This window comes from Phymastichus coffea, unplaced genomic scaffold, assembly GCF_024137745.1.
Source record: "Phymastichus coffea isolate CEN01 unplaced genomic scaffold, Cenicafe_Pcof_1.1 PCOF00136, whole genome shotgun sequence".
NCBI classification, from domain to species: domain Eukaryota; kingdom Metazoa; phylum Arthropoda; class Insecta; order Hymenoptera; family Eulophidae; genus Phymastichus; species Phymastichus coffea.
In genome coordinates, this window is record NW_026706947.1 from 507,077 (window position 1) to 522,040 (window position 14,964).

The following is a 14,964-nucleotide window of genomic DNA, read 5'->3' on the forward strand; positions in this document are numbered from 1 at the left end:
CGCGCGCACCAGCTCCACAGAGACAGAGTCACTGCTCTCCCCGTCTCTCTGTGTAGCCACGTAGACGACCACCCGACAGGGAGTTGACGAATATTCGGCGTGATGCATAGCCTCGTCCCGTGGACTGTCGCTGCTCTGCTTGCACTTGAATGCTTCTGATGGGCTTTGATTATAGAGCTCGAGAGTCAGCTAGAGGGGTACTTTTTTAATTTAAGTAGGTGATTAATTCAAGATAGGTTGGCTTTAACAAGTGAGCTTGATTAGGGATATTGATTAAAAATTTCGTTAACTACAATTGTTTCACAACAACATTTGTGCCCTTGAGTTTTTTCAACCATTTTTATCTGAACAAAAAAGCCGAATAATCTCCGGAATATAAACGTCGACAGACTTTCTTTGTGGTATTGAGCTTTATAAAGCCAACATTTTTAAAGCCACAGTTCATTTGCACTCTGCGCACATTAATCTTCGGTCGAGCGTGTCCGGTTGAAACAATATTTATGGCGTTTGTATACTTTTCACAGCCATCCGATTCTTTGTGTTATCGTGTCGTCAGAAAAATAAATGTTGGAGAAGTATTTTTTAACCTCCTAAATGGCAAATATTGTTTTTACGCCCGAATAGCTCTTGAATTTTAGTGAATGTTAAGCGAGCAAGTTCGATCATTCCGGTTCGTCCAATTATCTCCCGCCAAGGCCTCGTCGCGCCGACAGGAAAGACAGAATTGCTCGCGGTGTGATCAGAGTCCAGCAGAATATACTTTTTTTGCGTTACTGATGAAATTGGACTCCTTTATGTGAAAATGAATTTTTAGTTTTTCACAGTATAACCACAGTATAGTTAGTTACGTTATAGCTTCTTCTTCGTTCTACAATTTAATAAGTATAAAAATATAATATAACCTCGATGTGAACCCGAGATTTCAATAGAAAGCACTTCTATAGAATCGGTAAAATAAATTTTATTTTCATTCCACTATAAATAATCGCGAGCGTATTCGCACACGCGCACATAGAGTATCGCTCGACATACAACGATTCGTCGATCGGATAGTACGTATAGACGCACATGCAGACAAGTGGACACAAGAGGCTCGCATATGTATTCGCAAGCGGCATACGGAGCCAACCCCTCTTTGCAGCACGTGCTTGGCCGCAATGTCTATTGGTGTGGCGTACGGCTCACGTGTTTATAACGCGGTGCCGAGCAGCAGCGCTCGGCGACATATATTAATTCGACGAGCTGTGCACAGCACCTACCGTGCCATGCATTCCGCGAGCCGGTAAACTTTCATAAGTTTGCGCGATCGACATTACTGTACGGCTCGTAATTAAATTGTCCGTGACGCACACGCGTACGTACCTGACCATACTTGCGCTCTAGCCGAAGTTTGTACAGTAAATCGACTCGGAAAATCCTATATAGCAGCTTACAGCGGATTTGTTTGTTGATAGAAGGAGAGAAAGAAAGAGAGAGAAGAGGGTTTCCATCCCTATATGGACGAAACACAGCGGCACCGAGTTCCCTGGTGGCCCATTTATTTTTAACTGCTGTGCTGCTGCTGCATCGTTGCTACATACGCTTATGAGATCGTTGGGAAATAGACGCGATACTGCAGCTACCGTCACTGCATGGAAAACTGGGCAACTGGGTCTCTTTTCCTGTTCCGTCTATTTACGAGCTTTTGTACCAAGTATCAATACTCGTAACATTTTAGATTCTTTCAACACACACATACGGGCGCGCGCACACACACCTGAAATTAATGTAGGTTATACTGTCAGCGAGGAATGCAAGATACGCATGAATTATTAACACGTCCGAGATGATAGCAGCGTGATATGTGGTGACGCAATTGCATAGCTGCAGAATATCAATGAAAGTTTAAAAGTCGCCACAAGGGCGGAAAAAAAATTAAAAGTCGTTCGATCAACAGGCGGCAACCAACGACGAGTTAAACGAACCTTCGTAAAAATTCGTATAAAGAGAAAACGCCTGCATATCGATGTAATAATAATAAGATCGCCGTACGTAGCACCCTCCAGTACGTTCGAGGGCAAAAAGTGGGCCAAAGTCTGTATCGAAAAGCTGGCGCGTCATTTTGCGTGAACGAGAGTTGTTTGAGCGTAGAAACCCTTCGGAAAAAAGTGTCCGTGGCGCATTAAAAATCCAGCCGGGCAATTGAGAGAGCAGCAGAGTGTAGCGCGATCATCCCTTGAATCCCGTTTCATCATCGAGGCTCGAGCGCGCTCGAAAAAACCGTATACGTGTGCGCGCGCGCGTGTACGTCAGCTGCGCGCCTGCGCCGTTGCCAAGCCGACCAGGGGAGAAGAGTAAGCGCGCGCGTGCAGATATGCGTATTGATTGCTCCCTAGCTCGCTGGCTTTCCAGCTGTGATGTCTCCACCGCGAGAGAGGCGCCTCTCCCTGCGATGCTCTTTTTTTTCTCTTGCGCTTCGTTCGTTCATTCCATCCCCAGGCTTTTGCGCCATCGCGCGGACACCTGGCGATTGTAACTGCTAAAAGATGGAGACCGAAATTTCGGATATTAGACGCTTAATGAGCTGTGACAAAGTCGTGCGAACGGTCGAACTTTATTTTTAGATTTATCGACGATCTCGCCCTCAGTGAATGATAGCTGTATTGTAATTGAAATATTTCCGAAACCGCGAGCATCCGCAGTTTGGAGTTTAATTAACTGAGCACGACTTTTACGCACGCGAACTTACAATTAGCTGTGATTCTTCACGTACACGTACCACTGCACAACTGACTTGTACGGCATTTTCTTCTAAATATAACTTTAGCTCAATCAAATTATCTCTTATGTACGAACTTATTGGTTCAAAAAAGTTCCTACCTTATGTAGATGCATTGTCAGCACTTGAATGAGTGGCAATTCTACAATGCGTTAGTCTTACTACTAGTGTATATAGTGATGAAATTGTAATTTTATGTGGGCTTAATTATCGTGTTCTTTATGTGTTATTAAAATTTTTCAGTAACTATTTCTTGAAAAAATCTGCTGTTAATGGCATAATAAAAAACATTGTTTAAGTTGAATTTAGTTAGGATTACATTTTCTGTACAGTAATGAATTCCTATAAAAATTTCAGACTGCTAATAATTTGAAATTAAATAAATGTTAGCTTTTTCTGATGGGAAACTAGATATCAAAATATCTATGCAAAGAATGCCAGTTTTCTTTAGAAGAGAACACGCCGCAATTATAATTATCTGGTTCTTTCAAGCAAAAAACATTTGTTACTTTGATACTACTACTTTTCGTAAATCCCCTATTTTTTCGGTTTGCACAAAACTGTTGTTGATCCTGCAATAACTTTTTATGAAATAAATAAAATAAACCGAAAAACAAATACCAAGCCATATTTTCGAAAATTACTCTCTTTACCCCTGCCTCATCTGTGGACTATGAAAAAGAAACAATTGGGTCCACCCTCTGTTGCCCGTACTTTTTCATTTCTCCTCGGTCTCTAAGCATCCAAAAGCCTTGCTCTTGCGTCCCATTCTATCTCTCTCTCTCTCTCTCTCTCTTTTCTCCTCGAGAAACGCGTATACAGCATGCCTTTTTTTTTCTCTAGACTTATTTCCCCTTACTGACTCCCTTTTAGCGGCAGGAAAAATTCGCCTCTCGCGAGGCTTTTTCCTCGTCGTCGCAGGCAGTCGTCGAATTACTCCATTCCATTCCAAAAGACAAAAAAAGGCGAGACACTTGCACTTGCGTCCCATCACACATGGTGTGATGATGACGACTAAGAGCATCCAAGCGAAGCAAAGTTCTACGACGCTCCTCTTATCTTTTTCTTTCTCACTTTCCTTCTTTATAGACACGCTGTTAAGGCGATTGGAGCTAATCGAAGAAGGACGTGTCGGATGAGTATGTGGTGCTCGTTGTAGGCTTTACACGAATTTTCTTTGAGTGGCCTCTTCCGGGTTAGTGCGTCGCTATTCCGAAAACGTAATCCCTAACGTCGAGGAGTTCTCGCGCTGGGATTTCACCAAGGGGACGCAGATCCGACGAATTGAGATTCCAGGTGGTAACCCAGCCATGCGAGAGAGATAGACTCTCGCAATGTTATTTTACCAAGGGATAAGTCTTGTTATAGCAGGCCAGCCCGACTAGACCATTAGTCATCAACGCACGAAAATTAATGTCCCTTTGTTTCTTCCTTGCAGTGTGTTAATAGATACTTGAATGTACGAACATGAGCGCTTAATGCTTCCTATTATATTTTATCTTCTGCACGTTAGACGTCACAAAAGTAATTCGAATTAACTTACAAACAATTAATCAACGGGAAATATACACGTATATTTTCTAGTTACCAATATATATTAGAATGAATAAGAATTGATCTCACTTTTATAGTGCTTTTACTCAATTCAAATTTGTTTTCATATTTTACGAAGTCTTAGAACTATTGCGTCGATTTAAAAAATGTAAGAGCTTATTTACTTCTCTCCATCGCACAAATTTCATCCCGCTTTAAGTATTGAAGATACAAGAGGGTAAAAGCTCGCGAGAGTACGTGGACGCAGATCGACTTCTTCAGCGACGATGAAACAAAGCAGCTGGTACAGGGTGAGCAAATGAAGGTTTAAAGTTCGGATGCTCGGATCGTTGAGAAAAAAAAGACCAACGTCCAGTCATGCATGGAGAAAGTTTCTTTATCGCTGGCACGTGAAAGTTGTAAAAGTAGCGAGCCACGAGGTTGACTTTGAATAATAAACAAAGAGTGGCTGATTCAATTTTCCCCCGAGGATGTGGGGGTGCATGATTGTACGATTGAAAAGTTTTAGTCGCGGAGCCCTTGTATGCAAGTTCCTGTGTGGATGGTAGTAAATTCGTAAAACTTGAAACTTTTTCGTCCAAGAAGCGTGTGAGCAGTAAAATTTTTAATTGAATTTATCACTAGCACGAAAAGTTTTTATCTCTCTATCTCCCCTGTAGGAAGTTGAAATACGATCTTTTAGAGTGCTACCGCATTGAACTGCGCTTGAGTATCCGAGGAAATATTATCAGATAACCTTTCACGTGAATTGCTATAGTATTTGAGTAAGCGTTGCTGACGTTTCAAATCAATTTTCCTGTAATTGTAATAAAACACGCAGCAAAGTAATTTTCGACGTTACTAGTTTGGATTGCTATCGTGGGCGAACCTTTCAATTTTGAATTACCACTTAGTAGTTTCTCAGTTTACCCGGAGTTGGAAAATGGTTGGAAGGTTTTATCATAGTGGAGTAAGTCGAACCACAAGGATCGACGTCTATAATGCATGCATGCAAACAGCTAACATCGACAGTCCATCCTAGTTACTAGAAAATTTAGATCAACTACGATATTACCGTAGTATACAAGAGATCTAACAATCTATTTTTAACTCTAGTGAAATTTCTAAGGACGGCTTCTTGACTGAGTTTAAAAACAGCAAACAGAAACTCAGAGAAAAAATATTTTTAATAAGCGACGCGTCGTCTTCGTAGCAAGTGTTCTTATTTAACTCACAAAATTCTAATTAAAATGAGTCAATCAAGAAGTTAGCAAAGTTTAATCAATAAAAACCATGTAAACACAATATAGCAGGCTACGGAAAATATTAGCTTTAGTCAACAAGCTCCTCTGTGTGTACGTGTTATATTTACTTTGACGGGGAATCGATGTAACCGCTAGAACGTTAAGAAATGCTACTTTTCTTGTTTCGACTTATCTATTACACTGCGTAAAATATATTTTCCGCAACTGCTAGAAAGAAATTGGAAACGAGTTATTGAAAGTGAGCACTGCAAAAAAATTCCATTTTGCAAGTCATTCACTGCACTTTTAATTCATGCACCGTCAAAGGGAGCTCTCTCAAACGAAAAACAAAGCAGAGAAAAAGGCCCTCTCTCTCTCTCTCTCTCTCTCTCTCTCTCTCTCTCTCTCTCTCTCTCATACGGCGTCTTTGTCACTCGCGCGTGCTCCCTGTAAACGCTCGACGCCGAGAGCTTTGTACGTGCGCCCATGTATATTAACGCGCTCGAAAGCTCTCTCCCATATCGTGGTCGAGCGTCAATCACGATGGCCAAACGATGATTCGACCGCAACAGCAGCGGCCGACCCCCCCCCCCCCCCCAAATCCTTTTGTGTTTGATATTTTTCCTCCAATTTCTATGAATCCGAGCGTGCGAAGAATCGAAAAAAAGCTTGACCGACGAATAAGGCTAGATATTACAGTTTCTTTTTGGTCATGGAGCTAGTCGGTGCATCGCATGGACACTATCTACATTGTTCAAAAAAGTCACTCGTGCGTTTCATTCTTTGCACATATTCACGTTCAACAAAGACCTCGAATATCAAGTAGCTCAACAAGATGTTGCACAGTTACTGACCGCATGGTAGTTATAATTTTCTGCATAAATTAACTTCCTGATTATATGATTTAAATTCAAACGTGTGTCTAAATTTTGTAAACCCAGCTTAGTTCCTTGACATCATAATTAAATTAGCTGTAGTGCAATTTTCGCAAGCTACGAAATTTCTTCCAATGATGCATGCTCTAGTGATAACATATAATGCTAAATAAAAGTTTAATTGGAGTATGTATTTACTAAAGATCAGACACGTTCTTTAACTTATATGAAGTTGATAATTATATAACTAACAGTGAATAATATAAAATAATTTCTACGAAATACTCTGCATCAAAGAAACTGCCCAATAAAATGCGATGATACAATACTTTATCAATTAAATAAGATAAATGAATGTTTGAATGAATAAGATGAGTAGTAAAATCTATATCTGATTTTAATGTGATAATTTTTATATTGGAGGATGTACGTACCACCTGAATGTAATGCATTTGAAAACATATTTACATAGTTTTTATTAACTTTACCAAATAATAAGAATTAATTCTTAATACAATATAATATATTTTCATAGTATGTTTGATCATGGCGTTCGAAAAAAATAATGCTAAGTGAAAATTCCATCAATATTCAATCTACTCAAAATAAATTCACGTTTGAATTCGTACAAATAATATCCGTTAGAATACAATACAGTTGCCGAAATAAAAGACTGCAATTGTATAGAGTTTGCATAGACGAGCGAGTCATCATCATTAAAATGAAATCTTAGAAACCGCTTGCATATATGACGAAAGCATAGAATTCTTCGTGAAACCTCGTACGCTTCATATCAAGCACACTCGTCTGCCGTATTTGTCCTTAGCCACCTTTGTAGATCGACTTGGTAGACGGTATTATCTCGCCTGCGCCGCGCACTTCACTCTTCGCGCAATCTATAGTGTATGGCGCGTAAATAACAATGAAAATTCGCGCGGCAGCTTTCCTTAGTGGCGACAATGTGACGAAACGAGGAGGAAGAAAACGGCGCTGCGCAATTGCCGTCCGCCGCGTACATAATTGCGACGGCAAAAAGTCCGAGCGGAACAAATTGTCGCAGCGCACCTCGCTCCTTTGTTGCAGGCGCGTGTTAGGTGTATTAGGTGCGATGCCCCGCGAGGGACGCTTATCTACTATATATATCAACGGTCGCCCACGACACGACGTGACTTACTCTCAATGTTCTTTTCATTTTGGAATTGTGCAAGCGAGATTTGGGTCACTTTGATATTTTGTTGTGATTCTTTTTTTCATGAATAGACTGTTAATTAGGCATTCTTTGAGACTGCCATGTTTAAAATTGCTTTCGTGCTTATCTGCGTGCTATGATTTTTTGTATTTTTTGTTTTTATTTGCAGCGCGAGATTATTCGACTTTGATAGTATGACAGTTGGCCAAATGAAAGCCCGGAATGTTATCTTGATTTTTTAATTAATAGCCACTTGTATTTTATTTGCCGTTGTATTAATCAAATATTGGCCTATATCAACTTCGCATGCTGCAGGAAGCTCAAATAATTATATATACCCGTAATAAATAAAGAAAAACAATGCACTTTAGGCAGAATACTTTGTTTACTTTTATTTGGAAATTTCGTCAAAAAAAGGATATCAACTGTATATTATTCTCATTGCGCGTAGAGATAAAAGTTTCTCTTTGCATACAGTCCAATATAATTTGTCAATATCACGAAAGCTCGCATTTTTTAATTGAGTACATTAAAGTGAGAAAGTTTTAAGTGAAAACACAGGAAAAGACATTTCCGTATCTTGAAAGCGAACTTGCTGATTTTTCACTACTTAATTGAGGAACAATACGAACGTACCATTTTTATCGCGATGAAACTAGCGTGACTCGGTGTACTACGAGAATAATGAAAGATTGGGAGTGAGAGTGAGCAGGTTACGTAATTATATCCATCATCATATATAACACTTAATGATCGAAATATCAATAACCCAATTACTTACGGTCAAATATTCTTGTCAACTCACTTCTTAGAACTTCCTAACGCCAATTGACTCATTACGTGAATCAGGACAATTATCAGTGACCCGTACGCAAAACCAAATATTAAGCTACTACGTAACGATCATTGAAATCCGCGAGGTTCGCGTTATACACGGAAAGCCCATAAAAGAAGACCTGTCGAAACATCCTTTGCCAATTTAGTAAAGAGGGAGAGAGAAAGAGAGAGAAGAGTCGAGTGCGCTCTCGTGCGTGTAGCCGTAACGAGAAACGCGTCGAAGCATCTCGCGCGATATATAAAAAAGTGCGGGAGTGCCGAGTCGCCTACAACTGTCGTACAACGAGAAATAACAAGAACGAACAACTGCCTAGAGCCGTCCGAAATATTCGATCCCTTTTTTTCGGGAGAGATCATTAAAATCTCTCGTTAGATTTTTTTCAGTAAAAGTATTCAAATTATTGAGAAAACAAATAAAGAAATGACAAGTGTTGGAATATTAACGTTGACAGTGTTAACACTTGCTGTAGCATTGAAAGCCGAAGACACAAGTACAACGACAACGCCGACAACGCTGCTTGCCACTACTACGAATACAACCAATGGTGGTGATAAGATATCAAGAAGGATTATCGAAGATAGATTGATGCCACCAAGAGCTTCTGATTTCGCAACTTGGAATAAGAGATTTCCCGTTGGCGATGTATATCGCGGCAATACTGGAGCACCAAAGGTTACTGAGGAGTTGGACGACAATGTCACTGAAAAAGCTCTGCCTTTGAAACGGACTGTGGGTTCTTCGTCCGCTGAGACAAGTAAACACGGCTTCATTTTTTTTCGCAAAAAACAAATTACGGGAGCTGAAAAGAATTGCAAAATTCACTGTTTTATGATTCATTTAGAATAAACTTCAGATACGCAGAAACTTTTTGATATAAATAACACATTGTGGTGAAGCTATTGTGAGAATCGTGGAAGTACGTCATATCACGAATCCCCAAAAGATTCATTAGCAGCTTGCTTACTTTGTTGATAAAATTTTAGACTTTTTTGTAATTTGTTCAGAGCAATTAATTGGAATGCTTTGAAAGTGAATCATGAAATTAATAATCGTACTCGCTTTGGTAAAATAATTCGGATAATAGTAAAATATTATTTAAAAGCAGGTCTATAGGCCAACTAAGTGACTGTTGTTTTTATTTTATTTCGTTTACTGTAAAAACTTCAACGTCAAAAGATATACACCGATTTAGTTTGAAAGAGATTTTTTTTTGTTTCAATGAAATTCGATCGGGATAAAAAAAATACCACACGAAAAAGTTAACGATCGTTATACTTATATTAACTATTCGGTGACTAAGGAAACGCTTGCAACTTAAATAATTTTTATAAATAAAAAAATGAATGATTGGCGCTCTTCATTTCATATCATCTATATCTCGAGGAGGAAATACAGACGAGCTAATCGAAACCAGAGAAAAAGTAAAAGCGGGCAATCAATCACGAGTAGAATGCAATTAGGCGTAACGAATTTACGACTGAAGGCTCGAAGGCGTCGGGGCCGTTAAAATCAATTTAACATAATAAAATGCGGACCTTTTCTTTCTTTTTTTCTTTTGTTTGCTCACACACGCGCACACACAGAGGCTAGCGGCTGCTGCGGCATTGGCGGTAAATCGTCAGCCCCCAACGGTTTTACGGACGAAAAAGTAAAGTCGGAGTCTTCGGATTTGACCAGTGGTAGTGGACCGACGGCGCGTTTCCACGGCAACAAGCAAGCGAATGACGACAGGTATACGTCTTCTCTCATGTGCTCTTTAGCCATATCCACCGAGGGATTTCTAGTTTCGGACGTACGCGTGTGTGAAAAAGATTTATTTAAACTGTACTTTCTGTAGGTACAGTTACGGATGGAAAAGCTCGAGCTATCTTGGCTACCAGTCAGATAAGGACAAGGGCTACTACAATCAGCGCAACCGTTACCCTTATGATAGGTAATTTTCCCTCTTATTCGATTTACTCTTTTGAGCTCTCTCACTTTTTTCTTCTCCTTCTCTCACTTTCTTTGTTGACTCAGGGTTCGAGGCTCTCGGGGATTTCCTTTTCATGACAGATGACTTTATTATCACTTTATGGCATTTTCCTTTGAAGCTTGTATCCGTATATTATAGATTTTTATTTATTTATTTTACTCATTAATTTGTTTATTAATTTATTTATCTCATATGAAATAACTTTTGTATGAAATAACTTGGATATGATTAATTTACGAGTATCAAATTTATTTGAACAGTAAGTTTTATGAAACTTTTCGCAAAAATTAATACCAAACCCTTTCAAATTATTAAAAATTAACGTTTCGGAGTAAATAATTCATTGAAAATCAATTTTTTCATTAATCAAGTGATTGGCTTCAGTTATAATTTTTACTGAAAATCTCAATTACTATTTACATCAATAAAGTCATTGCCTGGGAAAATTCGTCAGTTTTTTCCTTATTATCTACTATTTAATTATTTGTCATAACTATGTTAATTCCAATAATCAAACCATTTTAACTGCAAGCAAGTGTGAAAGCTTATATAATAATGAAATGATTTTTCGAATGTTAAAGTATTATAAAAAAAGTGTTATTTTCGAAAGACAAATATTAAGTTATGTACTTATAATTTAGCATGTATTGTTCAAAGCTTGAATTGATTTCTATTGTAATAGATACAGCTCCGGGCCAAGACCCACTTCGCAGGGCTATGGGTCCCAAGACGGCGATAGGTAATTAATTGCAACATATTTTTTTATGAAGCCCCTTAAAAAGTAAAAACAATAAACAAGAAAATTCAGAATGAAGATGAAATTGTGAATAATGCATAGAAGTAAATACTATTCAGGTACACAAGTCCACAAAGACCTAGTACAGTTTATGCCTTGGATGGCGATAGATACGGACCAGGAAGACCCAGTGGCAATTATCAAAGTGCAAACTATGCCTACGGAGGTCCATACGGTGCGGCACGTCCAGGAATCACCGGCAACATTGGCGAAGGCGATACAGACTATCCCTTCCCTGAGGGTGGTCCACCCACTGGATTACCACCCTCGAATCTACAGACACAGAAGGTCTTATTTATGGCCTCATTACAGTTTTACTGATTCTCTATTACTTTTTGGCCCCTGCCTTTTGCTTTCTTAGGCATCGGCAGCTAGCATATTTATTCAGTATGCTGGAGATATCCTTTCACGTAGATTGATTGGATTTATCGCGGTATTAGTTCGCGCTCAAGGGCTGTGAAGACAAAATTACTTCTTATTTCCTTATTTTACGGTCTGATTATTCAATATTAAATCATTAACCTTCTTTCAATTTATAAGTTTGATACGCTTTTCAATGGTTGATGGAAAAGATGCGCATTGATAGAATTTAACGTGTCTTCCGTGGAGTTGCTGGCGGTGAAACAACGATAACGAACAACGAACAGTTATGGAAGCTTTAGATGAAGGCTTGAAGAAGTGCGAGGGTATCTTTCGAGGGTGCCACGAACTTTACAAGATGACGCGATAAAATTGGCGGGCAACGCGGGCGCAAAGTATTACTGCGCACTGTGCGTATGTACATGGTGTAGTCAAATGACAAGTTCGCGCGCATGGCTGTTGACAGGCAGTGGCGTTGAAGGCACTGGCGGGAGTAGCGCTGATTGGAGCAGCCGCAGCCCTTGCCACGAATCCTGTCCTCATGCCAATCAGCGTAATATCCGGCAGAAGAAAGCGCTCCGCCGAGCTCAAGGCCGACAATTACGCTCTCACCGCTCTCTTACAGGGCTACATTCAGCCCACGCCAAATGAGGTTTGTCACTTCCCCCCTTTTGTTCCACGCGCACACCTTCGCAACCCATAGTCTACTTAGCGCACTTGCAGCTTAAGCGACGTATAACACACAGCCAGCGAAAATTATACGCTGCGGAGGAGGCTCGTGATTATATTCTAGGCCCCCAGTGTGCACTTCAGCAGTACGGAATGGTTGAGTTTATTTTTTCATCCTTTTTGTTGTGCCTATCCACGTTATAGCGCTAGTGAAAAATTATGAGTTTTTACCTCCAACAAAATTAAAAATGAAATTGAAATGAGTGTAATAATGACATCAATAATTGAATGTTTACTCGCTCGCGGAATATCTAGAGCAAACTCGTTACTTAAAACCCTGGCTGCAGGTGTATATCTGGGTATAGCTAAATATCGATTCTTAGATTGCACTTTTCCGACTCTGTCGACACTCTGATGGAAATATTCCTTCGAATGGACGAAGTCGAGTTTTAAATATACACGTGTCACTACTTCAATCTCCATCAAATATCTTTCTGAGGTCTTTCACGTTAGCAATAACGAATGAACAAGAAAAAGTAGCTATTTATTATGATCTCGTGAAATAAAACTCAAAAAACCACCAATCATTCGGTCAACGAATCACAAACGAGGCTAAGCTGACATGATCCAAGGTTAAAAAGAGAGCCAGGATTCAGTCAAGGCCAACTCGGTAGAACGAGCGTCATTTGAAATCCTGCCTAGCAGAATCTAGATTAATAGATGTACATATATGCATCTATGTGATTTACCAACAGGTAGAGCAACGTGAACAGTCAGAGGGTGGTAGTAATACGACTGCAACGACGACGAGCCATCAGGAACTGGTAATCAGTCCTCAATGCGTGGCGAGACTGGCCTGTCATGTGCATCGTGACTACCTCGACGAATTAGAGAAGAGTAAAGCAGTTACCGATGAAGCTGCTCTTCATGGACTCGAGCACTGGTTCGATAGTTTGTACGTATAGTTGCAGCTAACCGTTTCTCTCTCTCTCTCTCTCTCTCTCTCTCTCTCTCTCTCTCTCTCTCTCTCTCTCTCTCTCTCTCTCTCTCTCTCTCTCTATTCTTTGGATATACGTGATGAGAGATGGTACCGAGGGTTTCGCAAAAGGTCTGATAATTAGTTCAGGTTGAAGAGATTATTTATGTAGGTAAATACTTCCTGCCAGTTGAGATGCAGGACGAGATCCTTCTCTGTTTGTTTTTTGATCGAGTTTTGACGGATTATTCAGATTTTTACTGATTTTGTTTGATTAACGGGTGTTATCATTGTATTTTTAATTATCGGTGGATATAATCTTTTTTCTAAAATATTTGAACAAACAGCTATGAACTTTAGGGTAAGGATGTATTTCACGTTTCGACGATAATTGCGTTACGGGAAAGTAGTATTGTGCTGGTTCGGTCAGACGTGATATTTATTTAACACTGGTCGTGTTGTAGAGATTCGTGGAAATATTGTAATTGTTATTTAGATTATCAAAAAGAAACTTTTTAACTGTTCTTCTATTTTCAGAATTCACAGTAACATTTTAGTCGCTGACTATCTATCTGACGAATTGAAAGAGCTCATTGAATCTGCTATAACTATTGGATCTGACAAAAATGCATCTTGTAATCAATTTTCCTGTTTGACTGTTCGTGATTCTTCAGTAAAGAGTACAACTGTAGACACAAAACGCACAAAATAGTTATTATAAGATATAAAGAATATACTTATAATTGTAATAAAGTTATATATTTTAAGAACTATTTTTTAAATTTTAATTAGAATATAAGTTCTTCATCATTAATATTGTTATATGTTACAATGGTTATACTCATACAGTTAATTATTTCAATTCGATAGAGGTTATTTCAATAAAAATTATTTTGTACTTCGAAACATTTCAAAACAAAATACAATATTCTATATATCATAAATTGAAAAAGTCATATCAAATATTAATAGCATAATTTTCAGGAAATTAAATAACTAGGCATTATAATTTATACTTAAACATTTTTAATAATTTTAGTTTCAACAATCAATTTTTGATAATTTTCATTCTTACCGGATTTGTCCGTCAACAATATCAAGTATACAAAGAAGGGAAGTAAATTTAAAAAATTTGCTTACAAAAACTCAAATATATTTGTTGTTAAATAATTGCCAGTTAGAGAAAACTTATACTATTTTTTTAATATAAAAAAATTCTCTTCCACTATATATCAAGTGAATATTTAGATATAATTTTAGCAGTCAACGTAAAATTGACTTTGATAGTTGCTAAATCATACAGTCATTAACAGAAGTATGGCATGTTTTACAATCAAATCGTAGAATTATTTTTATATTTCATTAATAACTTGCTATTATAAATAAATTATCAGCTTACCAAAGAAAGATTTATTTATTAAATAATAATTTATGTATATGAATAATAAAATTAACTTGCTTTATATCATTTCATTTTAAATGCACATGTTTATAATTTTTTAATATTTTTTATCAATAAAAATAAATTGTTAACAAGACATGTCAATTTTAGCTTTTTGATTGGCAGGTTTCGAGACCATAGTGACGACGCTGATTCTCCAATATACACGAAAATCGTACGAGACAAACTGTTTGGATTTCACGTTCCATTATGTTTTTATTTGGAAGTAAGTTTCACTTACTACCGTGAAGATTCTATAAAAGATGATAAAAATACAAAAAAAGAGACGATCGACCGTGAAAAAGACGGCTCG

At 38.3% G+C, this 14,964-nt stretch overlaps 1 protein-coding gene across 1 annotated transcript; it reads left to right on the forward strand.

The window, feature by feature from the left end:
• Nucleotides 1-8,857: 8,857 nt before the first annotated feature.
• On the forward strand, nt 8,858-13,922 carry LOC131671831 (uncharacterized). The gene is made up of 8 exons (XM_058948577.1): nt 8,858-9,191; nt 10,021-10,168; nt 10,275-10,370; nt 11,092-11,148; nt 11,265-11,493; nt 12,032-12,217; nt 12,990-13,189; nt 13,748-13,922. Exons 1-8 carry the CDS (start codon nt 8,858-8,860, stop codon nt 13,920-13,922), a joined length of 1,425 nt encoding a protein of 474 aa, XP_058804560.1.
• The last annotated feature ends 1,042 nt before the right edge of the window (nt 13,923-14,964 follow it).

What these genes read in the sequence shown, in the direction of transcription:
- LOC131671831 (XM_058948577.1), top strand. Translation starts at nt 8,858, where the DNA reads ATGACAAGTGTTGGAATATTAACGTTGACAGTGTTAACACTTGCTGTA. An exon ending in GGGTCCCAAGACGGCGATAG is followed by an intron (nt 11,149 to 11,264) that starts GTAATTAATTGC and finishes AATACTATTCAG; the next exon opens with GTACACAAGTCCACAAAGAC. An exon ending in GAGCACTGGTTCGATAGTTT is followed by an intron (nt 13,190 to 13,747) that starts GTACGTATAGTT and finishes TTCTATTTTCAG; the next exon opens with AATTCACAGTAACATTTTAG.